Below are 23,123 nucleotides of genomic sequence, written 5' to 3' on the forward strand. Positions count from 1 at the left end.
TGTCAGTGGGGGAGGGGGGAAACTGAGGCAGCATATGGCCACTCATACCGGCTCTTGCCCAACACTTTACTTCTGCTCCTTTGCACAGTGGCTAATGATATTGAATGCTACCTTCTTCCTGGAGGCAAGAGAACTGAGATTCTGGCAGTCGCTCTAGAGACTACCACAGACCCGCATCCCTCAAGTTCCTCAAGAGAAGGAATCTCCGGCTCTATGTAGGGAGGAGAGCCACAAGAAAAGAGGAGCAAGTGGATCCTTGACGGGGGAATCGGAAGAGGCTTGGGGGTGGGGTAGATGCAGTTATGTTAACACTTGCCTAGCATGCACAAGCCCATAGTTTGGTTTGCAGGACCCCATATACAGTAATAGCTGTGTGTAATATTTAAATATATGCCCACTAGTCACTGGAGTGACAGACGGTTGAGAGCTACCACGTAGGTGCTGGGGTCCAGCCTGGGTCCTAAGGAACAGTAGCCAGTGCTCTTAGCTGCTGACCTAGCTCTCCAGCCCTGATGTTACTCTTTTATTGTTGGTTTTTGTTTTTGTTTTTAGACAGGGTTTCCTCTGTGTAGCCCTGGCTCTCCTGGAACTCACTCTGTAGGCCAAGCTGTTCTCAGAGTCGCAGAGATCCACCTGCCTCTGCCTCTTAAATGCTGGAATTAAAGGAGTACAGCACCATTGCCTGGTTAAAGTGGGTCATTTTTATTAGCTAAACTCCCAAAGTTTTTGAAATATTGAATTTGCTTTTCCTGTTCCAAGATTATGAACAATGTACCATGTTTGATCATTGTGTACCCGCACTTTATTTTGATTACTATGAAAATATCACACTTATTTGTACAAAAAACCAAAACGGAATTCAGAGCAAGCAGAGACCGGAAATTTAACATTCCAAGAGCAGTCAAGATCGCCCCCTAGTGTCCGATGTCGATAATAGCATCCTAAACAGCTCCCTGAAGGATGAAAAGCATTTCATTTCAAAATGTCCAAATGGGGCTGGGCATGGTGACACACACCTTTAATCCCAGCATTTGGGAGGTAGAGGCAGGATCTCAGTGAGTCACGGCCAGCCTGGTCTACATAGCGAGCTCCAGTATAACCAGGGCTACAAACACCCTGTCTCAAAAAGAAAAAAAAAAAAAAAAGATAAAATAAAAATGCAAAATGGATTTGCCACATGTTCCTTTCCCCCTACTCCCTCTAAAGACAGTATTTACATAATAAGTGCACTGAGGGCTACAAGAAGAGCAAGCGCTCCCGTCTCTGCCAACGGAGGGAGGCATCGGTGTTAGACAAAGCCCTACAGCTTCTGGAACGCATCAGGCTGCGGGATATGCGCCCTTGCCTGCAGCTGAGCCTCACAACCAGAACCAAGCGACAGCAGCCAGCGGGCGAGTTCTCTCCCTTAAAGAATCAGAGGCAAGGAACCGGCTCGGTGCTGAGCCCACACGCTCACTGGCAAGGGGAGACTGTGCCTCTGGGAGGTTGGGCTTTGTTTGGTTTTAGGGGGTCCTAACCGGCGAGTCCCCTCCCTCCACACTTGTAGTGCTGTAAAGATGTCTGCGCGCCCCTCGTGGAGCAGGGGTTGGGTCTCTGTAACTGCTGGCTGGCTGGGATAAGAGTGGGTGCCCATCCCCTCCACTCCTTGTGGAGTGACAGGTATAGAGACTGACACCCCCCCCCCCACACACACACACACACATGCTGGGGAAAATGGACTCTGTTCCAGAGAAACAAATTTTTCTACGGGAGGCAAAGAGCCACAAACTGGAGACTGACTCACTATCACTTGGGGAAGAAACCCAGACAAAATGCAAACTGGGATTATGCTCCTTCCCCTTCTCCCATCCTGGGGTGCACAGCCTCACACGATTGCCAAGAATGCAGATGGAAACCCAAAGTGCGCAGGTGGAAGAATCCTTGTTATCGCTTTGACACACCTGGGCATCTGTCCATTGCAGTCCGCTGAGCGGCAACCCGAACACCACGGTAACCCTAATCTCTTTTGCCATGTAACCCAATAGTCACGGGCTACCGGTGTCGGGGTGCGGATGTCTTTAGAAGGCCGCAGCTCTGCCTCTTAGGCTTTTTCCTAACACAAGAGTCTAGTATCACACATTTTCTTGGTCACTTTAATGTCTCTCGACTTCTGCTTTTATACTTTGTTTTTTCAATCAGAAGTATTTTCTGGTTTTGCTATTGACTTTGTCTTTGATCCTTAGGCTATGTACAACTAGTGTTTTAAAATTTCCAGATATTTGTTCTTTCCTGGTACTTTTCAATAGTTTATTTCTGCTTTCATTGCTTATGGTCAGAGAACACACACTGTATGATTTCAACACTTTCATGACCCAGTAGGCTATTGGTGATGGTTCCACTTGTTACAGTAACTGCCTTCAAGACTGTTAATTCTAGCAACTGGACCATTTCTGCTCAGTTTTGTTGTTGATTTTGCTTTTGAGAGTATCATCCATTCTCAGCTCATTGTATGTCAAGTAATTTTATATTAAATGCTGGCACTTTCAGCGTTAGACCCTATACATTAAGGTAGTCCAGAACTGTTTGGCTTAAACCGAACCAGACAGGCTCAGACCAAAGGTTCGGTGCTATCTGCTGCAGCTCTGGTCAGTGGGGCTCTGTACCCTGGATCTGTCTCTCCCGTGACCATTCAGTACCCTTGTACCATTCGGTCTTGTCCCCTCACATATTTAGGCCATCTTGGCCAGTGGCTCAAACTGCACCTCAGTTTGGCTGCCTCAGGCTTGGTGTATGCATAGTTGAAGGGGAAGCTTGAAATTCATGTTGATCAGAAACAGGAAAAAGAGCTGGGTGTGGCGGTGCACGTCTTTAATCCCAACACCTGGGAGGCAGAGGCAAGCAGATCTCTGCTCTCTGTTTGAGACCAGTCTGGTTGATCCAGAGTTCTAGGCCAGCCAGGGTTACACAATGAGACACTGTCTCAGAACATTAACAAAAATAAAAAACACCATAGCAAACAAAAAAAGATATCTGTTCCCTGTCTTTCTTCCCTCTTGCCCCCCAAGACAGAAACATCATATTTCCCTTGGAACTGAAGCCCCACTACTGCTACTGGGTAACTGAGAGAGAGGGAGGGCGAGAGGGAAAGAGAACAAATGGAAAACTGGTCCTGTCCAGAAAAGCCAAGCGGGGCTCCCATCCACTGCAGCTGTCCATACTGCTTGCCAAGACGGCTTTTGTGGGGGCTTTCCCACACACGACAGAGGCCATGAGCACTCCAGCTTCAAAGCACCAGAGACATGGCTGCAGCGTGTGTGGGTGCCATTCTTGGCCTCAGCGATGAGAAAAGGGCAGAAATGCGGAACTCACTCTTCTGTGGCCTTCTGCAGCCTGCTTTTATTTCTGCTGTGTTCTGTTGCCTTTTGTCCCTTCATTCAGTAGGGGTTTGGCGGTGTCCATTTTGTCTCTGGTAGAAATCCAAAACGCCATTAATTTTCAAGAGCCCTCCGTCTTGAAAAGGGCAACCGTCTTTACTGGAAAGGGCAAACTGCTGTATTTACGCAATGGCACGTGAAAGCTGTGAGAATGACCAAACCGTGGTGACACTGGCAACGTGGGTGAAACTTATTTTCGTTAAGTGGCTGAATCTGAGAGAAAACCATTTTTAGTTTCCAATCAAGGAGAAAATACAAATTGTATGGCTTCACTTGAGGGTCAAAACTCTGTTACTAGTGTTAGAAGTGAGGACAGCCGCAGCCTGGGGAATGGGAGTGAGCATCATCAGGGCCTTCCGCATGGCCGGGCCTCTCGTCGGCAAGTAGAGAGTTCTAAGTGTGACATTGGCTTCCTTCACTTTTCTAAACATATTTTATGCATCAATTAATTTAAGAACCATTTGAAAAGTGAGCCCTTTTTGGTTGCAAATGACAGAATATGAGTTGCAACTGGCCCAGTGTTCTGAGGAAAGTTTTTCTAAGGACACCGAGGAGCGTGGTGGTGGCCTCATGAACGGGCCTGGAGCACCAATAGGCAGCACCTTGGCATCCAGCCTAAGGGCTTCCTCTACGACAACGGAGAGTGATGGGAAGTTGTTTTACACTTTATGCGCTCCAGCATTTGTGCTGCAAGCCTATCTTGTTTGTTCATGAACTGGCTCACACCATGTAGACAGCACCTCCTTCAAAGGAAAAGGCCTTCCCCCCTCCACCTTCATGTTTCTCAGGGATGCTGTGCTGTTGTAAGCTAACTCAAATGCTCTGGCCACACCCAATTAATCCACTAGTGAGGCACCTTAGAATCTGGGGATGTTGACTTTGGGACTTTTGGATGTTGGACAGAGAATTCTGTGTCCTGGCAGCCCTCCAGGCTATTCTAAGGTTGAACTCCTAACACAGACCATCTTAGTTCTTTAATGATCTCTGCTGTTTCTTTTAAAAGTGTTTTTGGCTTATGAGCTGGGGAAGATGGCTCAGTTGGCAAAGTGCTTAGCTGCATAGGCTTGAGGACCTGAGTTCATGCCCACGTAAAAAACTGCAGCATGAGCTTATAATCCTAGCGCTGGGGAGGCAGAGACAGGATCATCCACGGCCACCTAGTATAGTTCAATCAGCTCCAATTTAGCGAGAAACCTCATCTCAAAAACTAAGATGGAGGGTGAAGGCACCAGACAGACAGACATTTTGTTGAACTACCTCTGTACTCAACACTGCCAATCCATGGCTGGGAACCTGAGCCAGGGTTAGATCAAGATTCAACAAGGGGCTAGGAAATACAGACATTAATATCAGATATTTGTACATCCTTTCTGAAACCATGTACATCTCACCAGCAGAGTCTGCGTGACTCAAAGCAGACAGTGATTTCAGAGCAGAAAGTTAACTGTCAAGCACGACTGATCCAGGTCCACAGGCAGAAAGCAAAATCCTCAAATTTCCAAGGTGGACTTGAAGACCAATGGAAGTGATTGCCTTTTGTGACTGGCCATATTCTTCTAATTTCTGTAAGTGTTTATAAGGAAAGCTAGTCAGTGTTTCAACAATAAATGCCATGTATGTGATTACTGTCCCGGGAGACTATGTGTGCACAAACTAAGACGCACACCAAACTCTCCACAGCACGAGCCGTATCTTCTGCACAAGTGCAAATGCACTCAACATTTTAAATGAAAACATTCTCATTTTAAAAGGAAGACTTTCTACCCTTCAGCTTTGTGTTGTATAACCATGTTTGGTAAATGCTTCAGTATTGATTTCTGAACTGTAGAACTGTAGGTAATGTCTTCATACTGTTTTCTGTTTATTTCTTAAAGCAACAGGTATGTATCAAATAGTAAGATAGTAAGCATTAAAAATAAATTTGCTTTATATTGTGATCAATTTGCTTTGTTAACAATTGGCAATTATACATATTGAGCACAGGGCATGTTTTGATGCATATATATACTTTATAATAGAACATTTAACATATTTAAAGATTTCTTGTGAGAATATTGAAAATAGCTTTAGTTATTTTGAGATGTACATTACTGTTGACTATGAAATTCACGTGTGTGCCGAAAGCAGGATTTAGGCTCCCTTAGCTGTAATTTGATAAATGTTGACCAGTATTTCCTAAGGTGACCTACAGTAGATGAGAATTGGTTTCAATCCCTATGTAGTTCATAGTTTTAAGTAACTTGTCGTAAAGACGGCTGTGAGCAGTTTGTCTTCAGCCCAGCTAGACTTCTATTTAGGACTAGTCTGAATACAGTAAAGAGTACTCCTTCCCACCATGTTGTCTTCTCCAGCATTTATTCTGTCTTGTCTTTTTAGAGGCGGTATCACTGTCTGTGATACCCTGAACTCACAATTCTCCTGCTTCAGGAGGAGATGGGATGGCAGATATGCTATATACCTTCTCCAAAACAAGCAGTGATACAGTGAATATATTTCAGAAGAGCCTCCATGTAGGAATCCCTATTGGAGACATACATGGCTTAGACAAACTTCTCATTCATAACTGACGTGAGTGACTGACAATTATTTCAAGTGGTTCTTAAAGTCTTCAGCTGTCCTGGGAGAAGAACTCCTATGTGGGTGTCATTTTTCTGTGTCATCTGTAAGACAAACTGTAATGCAGGTGCAAGCATCTCCTACAGAATGAGTAGAACTCATTTTGAGCACAAGTCTTGGCTGTTCCATCCATGGAAGAGCCACAGGATCACCTACAATAACCATGTGGCTTAAAAATGCATGGGGTTGGGCTGGATAGATGGCTCAGCGGTTAAGAGCACAGTGTGCTTGTCCAGAGGTCCTGAGTTCAATTCCCAGCAACCACATGGTGACTCACAACCATCTATATTGGGATCTGGAGTCCTCTTCTGGTGTTCAGGTGTAGAACACTCATCTACAATAGGACACTCATCTACAATAAACAAACAAATAAATCTTTAGAAAATGCATGGAGTTTCCCTATTGGAAACTGCTCCTGTTTGTTTTACAGATACTCTTTCTGGCTACATATCAATTCAGAGCAGATGAAAAAGCTCCAAGAACAAACCAATGTGAAGTAAACTGCGATCACTCTAAATGATTCAAATATGAAACAAGGAGAGAGACTATAGTCCCCAACCCAGACTCCTAGTCAGGATCCGAAAGGACAGTAAGATTTGAGTCTGTGTGTTAAAAAACAAAAACCAAAAAACAAAAAACAGCGGAGAAATTTATTAAGACCAACTGTAGGTAATGCGGTTGGGATGAGAGAAGGAATCTTGCCTTATTCAGAAATTAATAAAACACTTGAAAGATGAATATAGATTTAATAATAAACATTATGGTCAGGCTGTTTATTAAGGAGGCAACCACATATTACAAGTTCATCTATAGAAATGTTTGCAAATCAAACTTCATGTGATCTAAAAGGACCATGCATCGTACTGTCAGAACTGGACACTGTACAGCGAATTACGTCAATTTGAACACACAGAGTCTAGATCATCCTAGAGTTATACAAACACCTGGGGCCACATATGCATTTAATTCTCTTTGCTTTCAAAAAAACTTTTTTATATCTATATAAAAGTGATGTTCTGAGATAATTTAAAAAAGTATCTGACAATTATGAATGGTCCCCAGTTTTACAAAATGTGATTTCCAGGATATGAAAACCGAGAAGAGCCAACTCTTCAGAGAGCTTTATACTATACAAACAAGTTTGTAGAAAAATGATCCAGCAAATGCTTGAGTTAAGAATATTTATATTTTTCCAATTCTTTACACTTTTATTAACACACTTACAAAAAATAACATCCAAACACTGAGAAAATTAAATAACTTTGGAAGCAGAGGTCATAGGTTCTGCTGACATATAAGTGACAATTCTGGGCTGTTGGCACAAAATAATCAACATTCATAACCCCTTACTACTCTATATCGAACATAAGTTAAAATCATAGGCACTAGTTTATCAAATCCACATTTCTTCTGTACAACTAACCACAGCAAATCCTTAGATTTTCCCAAACAGAAAAACTGGCAAAACACAAAGGCTTTCTAGTAAAAAGGCAATTTTTCTCTTTAGGAAATTAAAAGCCAATAGTCTGTGGTAGTACAGCAGCAGGTAAAATAATATCACTAAACTCAGATCCAAAATACATTTTTAAACAAGTGATGAAATAGTTTAATTAAAAAAAAATAGATATTTTTCCAATGCAGCCATTTAAAAACAACATTAAATAACCTGAATATTCCTTTTGAAACTGATTATCTAACTTAAAAAATTTAATAGATGGTTCATTAAAGTTCCTTTAAATTACTAAATTGCAGCATTTATTATTTTTGTGAACTGTTACACTGAACAGAGACCTGTTTGCTGTGTGCACATGTGATTCCACAGAGACAGCGGCAACTTTGTTACTCAGACACATGAGACACTCCCCGCCACAGCACATGCTTCATCTTCCTCGGAAAAGCAGCAGTTTGCAGCTCGTCATTATGGACAACTGTGACCCTCCTTTCCCTCACACCCCTTCTAATGCAAAAACACAATGCCTTCCATTCTACACGAAGTTCCCGGCACTGGTGGCTGCTGCTGCTAGCTGGCTGAATGTCTCCCTGGTGGTCCACCATCAGTCATGGCAGACTGGGTCTCTGTCCTCATTACCTTGATGCTTTCCTGAGCAGGAAGCTTTCCTTCCCTTTCTCTCTGCATGTCTACTTCCAACTTACACACATCCTCTACTTACAGGAAGAGAGTTCAAATCCCTTCACCTTTACGTGACCCAAATGCCAAGACTTTAAAACAGTCCAGATTAAGTATTTAAAAACAGACCTCATTATCAAAACTGAGAAGTCAGCTGGAGTTACAGTTTGGTAATAACCCAATACACCGACACAGCTGACTTCAAGGGGATCTATACACACATATGCCATTAGAGAGCAAATATTTCGCAAATTACAGTCAGATGGTCTGACCCCAAACAATGGAAACATTGACGTAAGGCAGAATCGAAGTCAAAGGGGACAGGGTTTTGAAAAGATACTTCATACAGTTATTCAGTTTGAAGCGGACTGCCCGCACACAACAGACCGCTATGCCACTCAGAGCAACAACACAACCGTCATCACCAGAGGTTCTGGTAGTTAGGTGCATAGATTTCCTCTCCTCTTGTGGTATGGTTTTATTCCAGCTGCTAAGTTCTGAGGTGTTATTTTTGTCAAGAACAAAGACACATATTCCTGTTCTCTCACATCAAAGGAGCCTAGTAATGGGAACAAGATCTTTGAGTTGTGGCAGAGAACAGCACGTGGGTAGGCTGGCTTCAACAGCAGAGGCCACCTTTCCTGAGCCAGGAGCTACAGAGTTCACAAAGAGCGTGTAACTGATAGTGAGCCCTTTCGGCAATCAAAGCAAGCACACAGAAGTCTGAGATGCTGATGCAGGTCAGCGGTGTGCACTGTGATACCAGCTGGACATGGTTATGTGTGAGCTATGTCTAAAACAAAAGATTTAAAACAATTATAATTTTCCCATGAGCCTGCAAAAGTAATTTGTAAAACTTTCCTAAACACAGGTAGCATGTTTTAAGTCTTTAGCTTAGGTCTTTCCTTTCTCCCTTCCAATCTTTATAATTTACTGTACCCTGAAGGACTAATAAAACAATGTAATTAGTCAGAATATTAGTTCTTGTTAACACAGTATTTATTGATACTATTTGTACAGTAAAATAGGTTGACCATGAGGTTTTGGATAGCCTGAATTCACCATCTTCCCATGAACAAAGGTTCTCTCTTTACAAATGGGCATTTCTCTTTGGCATCCATTAGGTATTTGCCCAGATATTGGCCTCTGTCAAATAATAAAAAATGAACCGTGTTTCTAGTGAGCAAAAGTAAGAGTGACTCCATGGAGAGTGATTGCATGATTACCAAACACATCCGATGCCACGTGTATTAAAGTGCTGCTTCATCGTCTCTGTCAGTTTGTGCTATTTAAGACAGAGAGGCTGGGAGTTTACGACCCCCGAGAGTCTCATCTGAAGAGTCTGCGTATAGAAGTTGGTTTCGGCTCGGTGAAGGGGTATCCATGAAGCTGTGGACTTCCGCGTTCTCATCTCGGCCCGTCAGTAACAGCCATCTTTCCAACTGTCATCTTTTATGCTACCATAGGTCTTAGGAGCTGGCAACGATCTGAAATAAAGGGATTTTGTGATTTTTGTGTCTCTATAAAATACTACCATACAATGCTACATGTCTATTATTTTTTCAGGTGCCACAGCGTCCCACGAGGACTACTTCAGGGAACTACTAAGCCCTCCGCTCTAAACAACTATCAGAGCCATCTCTCCTTGCTCGGCAGCCTCACAGCTCTCAAGTGTTAGTACATACAAGATGAGTCCTCTAACACTTTTTGTTAACGTGGCTGTGGAATTAAAACAAGAGGAAAGAAAGTTCCTCCAATCTACTGTTCTGTGAGATGACATGATGAATGTGACAACGCAGGCTTAGTGTCACCACACCAGAGTGGCAGGGAGTGTGAGGGCACTGGGTAAAGGAAGGGGTTTGAAGTCAGACTGATAGTAACTGATAGTCTTTGGTCTTACTCATTGTATGTACTCAGGAAAGCTACTTAATCTGAGTAAATTTCAATATATTCCTCTAAAAAATAGGAGTACCTGTTACCATGAAATTAGACAAGGTAAGAAGTATTTAACACAGTGCACAACACACAACCATTTTGTTCTTCTACCAAATCTGGATATGTGAAGTGTCTGTATTAAGATAAAGCGCGTACATGCATACCTAGTTTAAACACAAGACTGGAACTTCTTTTTTCAAGAAAACAAAGTTTAATCATGGCTGACAGCTAAACTTACTGATGGTGCTAACCCTTCCTGAAGGGTAGAGACTGTGTGGGTGTGGCCCGTGACCTTCTGGGGATCAGAATCACTTCTAGACTAAACAATGAAATGGGGCTCAGAGTCTCTGCAGTAGAAGCTGGATTTATAAAAATTTATAAAAACTCTGCAGGTGAGCTGCAGCAATTTAAAAGAGCATCGACTCAGGGAGCACAGCCAGAACTTTCTCAAGCCCCTCATGCTTTTAGTATGTTTGTGGCTGTTCTCAAGATGAACAACTGTCACAACCAACTCCAGTGTCTTTAACAACCTTGTCCTAGGAGTTGCCTGGGATGCTTGCTTCATCATGCTGGGCACTGAGGAGGTTTAGTCCGAACTAAGGTGGTATGCTGTCCAAACGAAGACTTCTCCAAAGGAGGCAGCAGTGCCTTAAACTGCACTAGTACAGTGGGACCCACGGCCGTCTCCACGCTTACTGAATGCAGGGGCATGGCTGACTGCCGCCCACTCACTCTCGGAGGCTCAAGTGTTCTCGAGTGTGCCAAGTACAACATTTACACTTACCTGCGAACAGGCTGTGCAAGCTTGCTGCGAGGCACTGGTATGCCCCCCGCAGAAGGGGCGCTCGGGCGGGGCAGGCCGCTCCTCATTGCAGCCGTCCCTGCAGGTCTGGTGAGAGTGGTGCTGTTGATATTGCTGGAAGGGTTTGCCGGGACTGTGCTCTGCACCACAGGAGGCCCAGGTGAGGAGGTGGTCTGTGTGAACTGTGTAGTTTCTTGGCTACCAGAACCAGAGCCATGGGTGCTAAATGCTTTCACTGGTTGCCGCAAAGCCAATGGCGATGGCGCTGCGGGGGAGCGGAACTTGCCTGGAGAAGGTACTGCATGCAGAAGAGCAAAGAAAAACCAGTGTCTTCAGAGGAACCGAGGACCAGTGAAAACCACTAGTCTGTTACCCATGATGGAACACTACCATACCCATATGATGAGCTTCAAAGAAAGGATTATTCTGGCCTAACAGAAAAAAGGATAGCTCATAGGATGACAACTGTCCCTGAATAGGTACATTAGCCAGGAAAACTTGGGTCTCACAAAAGGAAAGGGGGATGGGCCACAGCACCACAGGGACTGGTAAGATGGCTCAGTGGTTCAAGGTGCTTGCCACAAATACCTAGAAGCCCAGGTCCAACCCAAGAAACCCACATGAAGGTAGGACTTGACAACACTGTCCTTTGACTCCCACATATATTGTCGCATGCAACACGGCCCCACCACAGCATTGCCTGCACGTGCACACGTAACAGTAATAAATAACTCGAGTCACTGTCTCACTGTGGCTAGGAAGTAGGGCCATTATTAGAGGTAAAAGAGTTGGGTATCCATGTGAACAGAAATCAGTGACTGTAGCCTCAAAGCCACATATTACAGGACAACCAGAACCGAAGAATCAACGGTTACTATTATTTTAAAGGTGACTGGGTGGGTAATGGTGTCTGACAACACACATAACAAGCTGCACTGGATCCCTGGAACCCATGGCAAAACGAGAGAAAGAATTCCTGAAAGTTGTCCTGACACACATACATATGCAATACAGGAGCATATCAAAAGGTCTATTAAGGCAGAGAATGCCAAGTCTACTAAGAAAAATGTGCTTATATTAAAACAAATGCCAGATAAAGAAAAATATAGTGTCTATTGCTAAGTGAAGACAAAATTCAAACACATTTTATTATTGCAACAGACCTCTTTGAGATTAAGTTCAGATTCTTGGAGTACACACTCAATGTTTCCTGCTTCCTCATGTTTGAAGAAAAGTTTTAAATGTTTGTCTGAAAAGGTTTTAGTTTCCTCAGAGGGCCATGGACAACAATGCACAACTCAACTATAACCTTAACATGCTTTATCAGACCCTGAACCCTGGGATGAAGTAGGGTGTGTGTGGACCAGAGGCTGAAAGCTAATCGTTCTCAGACAGCTCCCTTAGTCTCAGTACAAACGGAGAGAACACTTGGGCCACAGACGGGGTCATTCTACACTATTCTGTCTTCTCTCCTGTCAATCCATCCGTAAGACAGAGGCACAGTAAGCTCTCCAGCCTTGGAGGGAGAAGGGACGTGGTTAATTATGATGATCAACGTCACTGGGCTGATGTGCTTGTTAGTGAAGCAGACTGCTAGTGTGTTTGTGAGTGTTTCCACAGAGGATCAAACAAGGACAGCTCTGAATGTAGGTGGAAAAACTCACAGAAGGCGGGGTGTGTGTGTGTGTGTCTAAGCGGGACACAACGGGGACAAACTGGATGGGATAAAAGGAAAAGGAAGAAGCTAGCTAATGCAAGCACTTTCTCTCTTGTCTTCTGGCCCCCCAGAAGCAGTGTGAGCTGCTCTGCTCTGTCACACCTTTCCAGTCAGGCCAACACTGACAGAAGCTGCAAGGTGAAGAACCAGAGAAGCCAGCCTGAAGCCAACTTAAGTAGGGCTGAGAGGAATCGGCCTGCTACTAGATTCCTATGACAGGATGGGTTCACAAAACATTTCAAAAGTACTTAACCATTAAGTACAGTGATTTCTGCAAGAAGGGTGCTTGGGTCTTGTTAGGAATGTTAGGTCTACGAGTCTGATCTGAAAGGAATCCCTTCTGAAGCTCTCCGGCTTTTTTTCTGTTCTAAACACACTGGTGGACTGTGGATTAGAGAGGGTATCCCAGGCAGAGCTAATTTATCTTGATGAGCAGAGAAGACAAAATCAGAAATCTGAGCTGGTGTTTTAGAGGCCAGAGCTGCTCAGAAGCCCTTCAGGACTTAGCTTAAGGAGAGGGTGGAACCTACGGCTCAGCACTGGGCTGAGTGCATGCAGAGTGAATTCCACGCCTGCACACAAAGGGCTACAGCTGGCAAAGCTCGCACAAAACTGCTGTGATTTTGAGTCTCAACCAGCTACTGGAGAGTCCCTGCCAAACCAAGATGTCAAAGCAGCGGGAGATACTCTAAGAGAATCAAGTTTTAACTGGGGGCAGGGAGGGAAGGAAACCCATAGGGGCAGGCCACCTAACCCTAGAGGGAAAAAATGTCCAAAATCTGCTCTAACAAAGCTTATAAAAAGTCTTTTGAATAGATGTGTCCACAACCTACTGTCCTGTGGGCAAATACACAGTTTTGTAAATAAGGTTACATTAGAACATACCCATTCATTTATACATAACCCATGGCTGCCTTTCAAGTTATAGCATGTGGTTTAGAAGCTGGAATAAAGACCACATGGCCACAAACCTAAAATAGCTACTATCTGGTCTTTGAGAAAATAATCAATCCCTGCTATATAGGCTTAAATTGATTTGTGAGAAATATAATTACTTAACATAATAATGTCCAACAATATTTAAAAGATTAACAATATCCGTCACAGAACAATGTAAACTTGTACACTGTCCACTATCCAGCAAGTAGCAAAACACAGAGGAGCAAGGAAACAATAACACAGGCCAGGAAGCACTTGGTCAAGAGGAACAGTGACCACTGAACTAGCAGGAAAGGACTTTACAAGGACTCTTAACATAGGCTCAAAGATACACATAGTTTAAATGTAATGAGGAGAGAAATATATTTTCAGGAAAGCGTATTTTTAAAGATGAAGAACTTAAATCCAAAATACTAAATTCTGTTACATGATTACAGCAGCATAGATGCTGGAGAAGAGGCAATTTTAACACTAAGAATGATAAACCCAAAGCACAGAGAGCAGTAAGAAGACTCATAAAAGAGCAAAGGCCCCAGTGAACCAGAGGGGGTATTAACATCTTTTAAAATACGAATAATTGAATTGGGGAGAGACTGTATGTATGAATGAGGCCATCTGACAGAAACTATAAACTCATTCACAGGACCAGGACGAGGGGGAGAGGCTAAGACTGACGATCTGTGTTTCATCCCTGGAACCCAGAGTTCAAGAACAACACTGACTTCCCAGTTTCCTCTGCCTGCACACTCATGCCGTGGCACACACGAGCATGTGCACACATGCATTCACGCATGTAAATGGTGAAATAAAGTGGAAAAAAACAAGCAAACAACACCCCCTACACTTCCCTAAGGAGGGCAAAGCAAGAAAAAGAAGGGATCCCACGGTCAAATTTCTAAGGACTAACGAATAACTTTTTACTCGTATTTTCCTCTTATATAATGTGTCCTTAATTACAGTCTCTCCTCCCTCTACTCCTCCCAGTTCCTCACCACCTTTACTCCCATTTGGATCCACTCCCTTTCTCTTAGTAGAAAAACAAAAACAACAACAAAAAAAAACAGGCTTCTGTGATCACTTTGGTAGCACACACACTAAAATTGGAATATAGAGATTAACATGGCCCCTGAGAAAGGATGACACACAAATTCATGAAGCATTCCATATTTTTCTTCAGAGCAATAATAAAATGAAACTCTTTAAAAAGAAAAAACAAGCTTCTAAAGAATAGTAAAAATATAACAAAATAAAATATAGTTTATAAAATAAAACAATCATATTGGACAAGACAAACAGAAAAAAAAAGTGGCTAATATCCACTTATAAGTAAGTATAAATCATATGTGTCTTCTGCTTCTGGGATAACTCACTCAGTATGAACTTTTCTAGTTCCACCCATTTACCTGCAAATTTCATGATTTCCTTGTTTTTAATTGCTGAGTAGTATTCCATTATGTAAATGTACCATAATTTCTGTACCCATTACTTGGCTGAGGGACATCTAGGTTGTTTCCAGATTCTGGCTATGATGAACAAAGCTGCTATGAACATACTTGAGCAAATGTCCTTGTTGTATGGTTGAGCACACGGCCATACCACCCTGAATGTGCCCGATCTTGGAGGCAAAGCAGGGTCGGGCCTGGTTAATACTTGGATGGGAGACACTTGCTGTTCTTGCAGAGGATCCGAGTTCAGTTCCCAGGCCCAACCTGGCAATTTACAACTGTCTTTAGCTTCAGTTCTAATATATCCAGAACCCTCTTTGGGCTTTCGTAGGTACCAGGTATGCACATAAGTGTACATACATACATGTAGGCAAATCATCCATAAAATAAAAACTTAAAAAAGAGAGAAGGGCTGGAGAGATGGCTCAGTGGGTAAGAGAACTGGCTGCTCTTCCAGAGAGGACATGGGTTCAATTCCCAGCACCCACATGGTGGCTCACAGCCATATAGTCCCAAAGGATCCAGCATCCTTTTCTGGATGCTCTCTACCACTGAGTTACATGCCCAGCCCTTGGTGTGGGACAGGATCTCACTGTATATTCAGGCTAGCCTTTAACTCACATCCTTCTGCCACCTTCCAAGTGTTGAGGTTACAGGTGTGTAGCACCGTATGTAGCTAAGAGGTGCAACGACAACTCCCATGCCACAACACCACAACATAGGAAAGCTTGGATTACTAAGTAAGATGAAAACCAAACAAGAAAACCCCACAAAATACACTTAGACGACCTCTTTACCGGCTAAAGACATGTAGAGATGGAGGAATCCCAGTACCCAACCGAAGACTGGAAATCCTTGGACAATAGGTAGTTCGCAGTTTGAGAGCTTGGCCTCACAAAATAATGTAACTTCTTTAGAAATTTGGTCAAAAGGAATGGTCTTTTAAAACTAACAAGCAGAAGACTAAATGTAAAGTCACACAAAGCAATAAGTATTTTTGAAGTATCTAATATATTTCATCCCACTTTAAAGAGTACAATATTTTCCTGTTCACTTGTAACTTTGTAGCCTTGAAAATCCCCACCCACTTCTTTCTTTCTACTCCTCATCTCTGATACACAATATTTCACTTACTACAAGGTAATTTTGAGAATGCATTATTAGCAAGATGATTAAAATATTTATCCATGTGTCTGTTTCACTATATATAACACAATAGCCTTAAGGTCCATCCATATTGCCACAAATCATTTTTTTAAAGGGCTGCATGGTATTGGATTGTGGCCACATTTTGACATATCCAAATATCCAAGCATCCATATCCATATCCACTGAGGACATTCAGGCTGATTTCAAAACTTAGCTCTTATAAATAGTACTTCAATAAGGATGAAGATTCTTGGTCCCAAACTATTCAGTCTCCCCTTTCATGTGTATCTTTGTTATTTCTAGTAATATGTGCGTTTCATTGATTTGAGCCAACAGTTTTCCATTTTTCATAAAATGTTTCTTTCTTGTTTTCAGCTTACTGTGTTTATCTGTGTGGAGGTATGCATATATGTGTGTACCTGTGGATGCCAGAAGAACGTATCAGATCTCAAGAGTTGGGAGTAACAGGTGGTTGTGAGCTACCTGAATGGATGCTGGGAACTGAGTTTAGGTCTTCTGGAAGACTAACCAGCAAGTGCTGTACATTTCCGAGTGCTGTCTCCAGCCATCAGTTTTAGGTTTCATGTACTAGCTTTCTCAGAGATTGAATGTGATTTAACTTTCTTGCTGTTCTTTACCTTAACCTCCTAAGAGTCCCCCTTCTTCCAATAAAGTTATATTGTAATTGTTTCTTAAATCTGAGTTGTGTTTATGTTATCATGATGTAAGTATTGTTCACTACAGCACCAAAAAATGTATTATACTTATGCTTCACTTCCTTTTTTGGGTAAACTTTTAGATAATAAGATCCCTTTCTATAAACCCAAACTATCTTCTCATTCTAAAGAACAAGCCCTATGCAATGTGCTGTCCCTGACTACGGTATCAAGAGAGGTATGCGAGCATCTAGCAGTTAGTCCACCAGCATTCACCCCGTGCTACTACTTGACTAGTATCTTTCCTACAGATTCTAGTCTTGAAAATGAATTATTTACAATCACACACCAAATCACTGCTAACACACTCACACATGTTAAAAAGCATATATGCTGGAGGGATGGCTATATGGACTGGAGATGGCTCAGTAGTTAAGAGTATGTGGCTGCTCTTCCAAAGGTCTTGAGTGTAACCCAGCAACATGGCAGCTCCCGATTCAGTTCCCTCTTCTGGTATGCAGGCACAGATGCAGACAAAGCACTTGTATACACGCATAAATAAGTCTCTAGGAAGAAGAGCTAGGACTTACATATGAGGGAAACATGCGATATCTGTCTTTAACAGCCCAGTAGGGCATGCGTTTAATCCCAGCACCTGGGAGGCAGGGGCAGGGGGATGGCTGTGTGTCCAGGCCAGCCTGCTCTACAACAGCTAGTTCCAGGACAGAGAAAACCTGTCTTGAAAACAAAACAAAAAAACAAACAAACAAACAAACAAAAAAAGTGTTTTGTACCTATACTAACCACTCTTTTTTTTTCCATAAATAATCCTCAAAATTTCTCTTTCCTCAAGTTTTTCTTACTCTTATGAGGGGATATATTTTTCCTCATTGCTTCTGTTTGCTCTACCCCATTCTTTGAGTCACCTGTTCATTCTCAGGACTACTGGTCTATCCTATGCCACTGCTTCTCTCAAGTCTTCTGTCCTCTACCTACCAATATACTCCACCTTTTGGAAACAACACTACCTAGACTTAGTACCCAAACTTCACATATGTTTTAGCACTTGGCTCTAACCAAAGCTACCACTGTAGCAAGTGTTCCAAAAGTAGCCAGTGAGGATGAAGACTTGCATCTTCAATCAGCATCTATTGCAAAAGTGTTCCACTTATGCCACAGATGAGCAAACAATACTTGAGGAAAAACATTAATAGAATATGTAACATTTTGAATACCTATTTGTCCAATTTTCATTAATTCTAAATAATCTTTGGTTTTAGATTAGTAGGGAAAATAATAAATTATCATTTTCAGAAAAATTCAATACATACCTCTGAAGAAAATAGTTTTCTGCTGGAATTATCTATACTATAGGAATTAATCTGCATTATTTCATTAAGGGGGAAAAAAAAAACACCTTGAAATGTGACCTACACGGATCACTGACTCAGAAATCCAGAAGGTGCGGGATTTATCTACACCACTTGCTGAACTTTTCAGCTCCAGGAGAGGCTGTAATTACCTCTTTTTGTAGATGAAGGTGGAAGCAGCTGTTTGGCTTTGAGGGAAGAACGAGGCAAACTTTTCAGCCTTTGAGAAGCTGTTGAAAAACAAGGAAGTGTAATATTTTCCGGGAAGTATGAGGTACAGGCTACACCTTCTATAAACTTGAATACTTAATAGAGATTTATAAGTCATCAAGGAATAGAAATCATGAGGTGAAACGTTAGAATTCTAGAAGCGCAGGAATTTTAAAGTGATGCTTCGTGCATTAAGTTGCAAAAGAAAAGGGGTAGAAATCTTAGTGCCATTGCATATTTTTAGAACTAGTTTTTTTTTTTTGTTGTTGTTTTTTGACAAAAAAAACCCTCTAATATGTCAATTGGCTGGAATATCAAAGAGAAAAGAAGCCACCAGCAAACATGCTATAGATGCAAAGAATACAAACACAAGGATAAAAGATGAACATAAGCACACAGAATAGAAAATTAACACAGTACTTGTTTGATGCAAAAAAAAAAGCACATTTTGGCAAAGCAATTATTGCTAGATGAATTGCTCCAAAATCAAATAGTAATTTCCATTCTCAAAAAGGAGAAGAAAACTCAGAACCAGACAAGTTTTATCACAACCTGGCGGCTTTAACATGTTCAGTGTTATCTTGCTATAAAATCCAACTCATTTGTACCTCAGAACTGGTAGTAATGTGTCTGGTCTGTGGAAGTATGCATTGTGCGTGTGTGTGCATGCGCACATGTGTTGAGGGGGTCTAGATGAGTTAGGACATTTGTTTTGTTAAAGTCACCTTCAAACTTGCATTCTATTAACTGCACTAAAACTTCTAAAACTGCCATATAAGACATCCCAGAGCTGTTCAGAGAGAAGAAGTGCCAACTACTACAATACAGACCATAGACCATCCATAGAGAGGACCTAGACCCCCTGCTCAGCTGTAGCCCATAGACAGCTCAGTCTCCACGTGGGTTCTCTAGTAAGAGGAGAAGAGACAGTCTCTGAATGAACTTGGTTGCCTGCTCCTTGATCACTTCTCCCTGGTGGGGTGACCTAGCCAGCCCACAGAGAAAGATGATCCAGGCAGTCCTGATGAGACCTGATAGGCTAGGGAGACAGTAGGGGAGGAGGACTTCCCCTATCAGTGACTAGGGGAGAGGGGTAGAGGAGGAAAAGAGGAGGGTGGGACCAGGAGATAAGGGAGGGCCTACAACTGGAATACAAAGTGAATAAATTGTAAATAATAATAAAAATAAAATAAAACCTTTGTTATCCTGAAAAAACACAACGACAACACAGAGTTACTCTGCTCCAGGGGCCTCCTAGCAGTCCCTTTACAGTCACCTACTGAAGTAGCTCTAAACTGCCATTCTACTAGTCAGAAAAATAAGGCTTTCTACACTTTTAGGAACTGTGTCCAAAAGAATAAAATTCAAACATAACAAAAACATCAAGGTTCTATCCCTATAAATCTGTCTATGTAGGGCATAAAAAAGATCTTCCCATGGTAAAGGGATACTAGACGTATGATCAGAAAGAAAGGAAGAATTTATGTTATCTCTGTCAAAGCCAAAGCACTCCAATGTCCTCACTGAGACAAGCAATTATTATTATTTTTTTATTTTTTTAAAAAGATTCATTATTTATACAGTATTCTGCCTGCATGTATGCCTACACGTCACAAGAGGGCACCAGATCTCGTTATAGATGGTGATAAGCCACCATGTGCTTGCTAGAAATTGGACTCAGGACCTTTAGAAGAACAGCCAGTGCTCTGGAGCCATCTCTCCAGCCCTGAGACAAGCAACTTTTAAATCAGGACTGTACCTGACTTCTAAATTTCCAGCAGTCCACATCTTTCTGTAGCAACAGAGTGTTTAATGCCAATGTAACACAAACGCAGTCAGGCAAATAAGCAAACACTTGTCCAGACTTGGAAAGATATTCTGTAACTTTATACCTGAACACAAAATTATAGGCTACTATTATCAAATGCTATTCATCTATATATTTGTCCATATATTCTCTGACATCCATCCATCCATCCATCCATCCATCCATCCATCCATCCATCTTTTCATTTATTCAAACAGGAAAGTATTCCAGGTACCCCTTTTGGATAAAACAGGCTCAGTAGCCCACTATGAACTTTTCTTATTCTTATTCGGGAAAGGGGAGAATGAAAATAAAGTAGCAAAATATATAGCCATCCAGAGAGTGATGGCTGCTAGGAAGGAAAGTAAGTAGGAAAGGAAGAGGAGGTGACTGAAGTTGCAGTTGTACACAGGGTAATCCATAAAGATTTCCTAAAGATGACATCTGCTCACAGATCAAATGAGGAGTAGGAGAGAACCATGTGGGGCTCTGGAGAAGGCTTTCCAGATGGAGGAAGAAGCAACAGTAGAGAACTCTGAGACTGGGGAGATCAAGTGTTTAAAAACAGTGGTAGGCTCAGGTGTAAATGACCACAAAGAGAAGCAAATGACCATATGTTGGCAAGTTTTAAGCCATTATTAAAAAAATTATTATTATTATTTTTGTCTATGCACAAGCACATAAGGCATGTCATGGTATATGTACATCAGAGGACAACTTGCAGGGGTCATTTCTCTTTCTACTATGTGGGTCCCAGTGTTACTGAAGAGAGGTTCTCAGGACTCCATGCTGAGTCTGATGTCTCTCCTCTGCTTCCATAGCAGCTCTGGCTTACCATCCTCAGCTATGGGAAGATACAGTCTATCTTATATATAAATCCTTAGAGTTAGGACTGTCACATATACTCAATAATTTCTATTAAATAATTAACACACAAGTGACCGACAAGTATACAAATTGCACAGACTTAAATTCCTATTATTTATCCTGTTAAACAAATTATACTTATTTCAGTCAAAGCTTTACAAAACTGTGGCCAAACTAAGTGGTTCTTAAACTTGCATATTTCTAAAAATCAACTGAGACACTTAAAACATGAGAGTCTGGGCCTCCACTCTAAAATGTAATCAATGCCAAGCGTTAAAGACCTCAAGTCACCATGCTTATAAAATCTTTTTGAGTCAGGTAATGATACAGTACTACTTATTAAACTGATGGTCTTTAAATATTTTACTAGTCTTTATTAGTCAATTATATAATTATTGCATGTAATATGATTTATTTTAATTCATGTTTCAAAATAATGCAAAACTGGAGAATGACCATTAGTGCTTTGGTAGTAGGTAAAGCCTTGAGGAGCTTCCTTCCTTGTAGACCTCAGGACACCAGCTTCACAAAGGTTATCAACCTAGATACTTTTGAGGGGGTAGTGGAGCAGAGCACATTAATGGTCCTATGTAGCTCTTCTCTGGGCCGTTATGTCTCCTGTGTAAAACTATTTCTGTATGGGGCAAATAATCTATGGTTCAGTCTCAAATCATGCCCCAAAAGAGCCACTCACAATGGTTTTGCAAGAGGCCTATGCATGTGTATGGCCTCCAGACAGTAGCAGGAGGTACTGGGAGAAGGAGCAAGTTTGGTCTTAGTTGTGTTGCACTCCAGATATGTGGGCCTGCATAATTGATTTATTACATGGATCTCTGCTCTCTACAAAAATAAATGTGTATTTGTGAAGCTCAAATGTGTTAATGCATGTAAAAATACGTTAGGCATTATAAAACTAATCAAACTTTAGATTAAAAAAAAAACAAACTAAACATTAAACTATTTGGAGGTTTTCATCTATTTTTTTTCTACACTTATAAGCCAGTAATTCCCATGTTTTCTGAAAACTAAATTTAAACCCATACTTTAGTAATGTCAGAAAACAGGTTATCATCCTTCTGAAAAATTCTGTCTTTAATAAACACCTCCCCTTTTTGTTGAAAAAACTGCTCTGGTTTCACGAATGCTCTGGTTTTCTTAAACTTTTCAAGTTACTCACATTTTACAAATATAAAAGTCGAATATATTAGCACTGTCATGATCCTCATACTTGAATGCCAGCATCCACAATAATGCAGCCATAGCAAATAAGCATATAAAAAGAGTGACTGGCATAGTGACAAGGCAAGGAAATGACCCAGTGGTAGAAACCAGCAGCCTGGCAAAGTTAGCTTCATGCAGAGCAGCAAGTGAGACCAAAGCTTTACCATTCATAGCTGAACAAAGAATTACTTAAAACAAAATGAAACATTAGACTAAGAACTTAAGTTTATAGTAAAACAATAAATACATTCACGATATAAAATATATAAAGTTGCTATTATATTTTTACACATGTTTATATCTATTTTGAAAGTATGTATCAGAGTAAAATTAAAACTGTTATATAATTATATAAATAACATAATTACATATTTTTTATCTAGCAAAACTAGATAACTGTGATGTATAAACTTAAAACAAAAATCTCTATTTTTATACAACATACTTAAAATTAAGTTTTAAGCTTGTTAATATTTTGGATTTTTTATTTTCCAATTACATTTGTGCATTGCTTTAGTGGGCATTTTTAATTATAGGTAAGTTGTTACTATAGCTAAGGATGTAAGAAAGAACAAGTGTATGCATTTTTAAAAGGATAATAGTGCAATCTGTTTATACAATTTTTACCAATGCTGAAGTGCAACTTTGCAAAAATGAGCATATATTTTCCACATAATAAAACCAGTAACTGGAAAGCGATTATGTTTTTCCTATAGATTTTCTTCAATTATCAACTACTATGAAGGAAAAAATAATTCTAGAAGAATAATGATGGCTGTATAATGACAATTCTGCTGCTAGAGAAGGCAGGTAATTATAAAAGACTTTAATATCATGTTCTATATTTG

The 23,123-nt window shown here is 41.2% G+C and overlaps 1 protein-coding gene and 1 pseudogene across 2 annotated transcripts in view; one reads left to right on the plus strand and one right to left on the minus strand.

Annotated features, from left to right (window-relative positions):
* Positions 1-6,665: 6,665 nt before the first annotated feature.
* Positions 6,666-23,123, minus strand: part of Slain2 (SLAIN motif family member 2) — a 76,583-nt gene continuing 60,125 nt past the window's right edge. The window contains exons 7-9 of one of the 2 annotated variants that reach the window (XM_055629334.1): positions 18,323-18,400; positions 10,877-11,192; positions 6,666-9,644 (exon numbers count right to left, since the gene is read on the minus strand). In XM_055629334.1, coding sequence (XP_055485309.1) covers positions 9,578-9,644; positions 10,877-11,192; positions 18,323-18,400 — 461 coding nt within the window. In that variant the 3' untranslated portion in view covers positions 6,666-9,577. The remainder of the gene's footprint in view (positions 9,645-10,876; positions 11,193-18,322; positions 18,401-23,123) is intronic. The other variant, XM_055629335.1, reaches the window with a different exon arrangement.
* LOC129692925 (U6 spliceosomal RNA) lies at positions 14,621-14,721 on the plus strand (annotated as a pseudogene).

This window comes from Psammomys obesus, unplaced genomic scaffold (assembly GCF_907164565.1).
Source record: "Psammomys obesus unplaced genomic scaffold, mPsaObe1.curated_primary_1811, whole genome shotgun sequence".
NCBI lineage: Eukaryota > Metazoa > Chordata > Mammalia > Rodentia > Muridae > Psammomys > Psammomys obesus.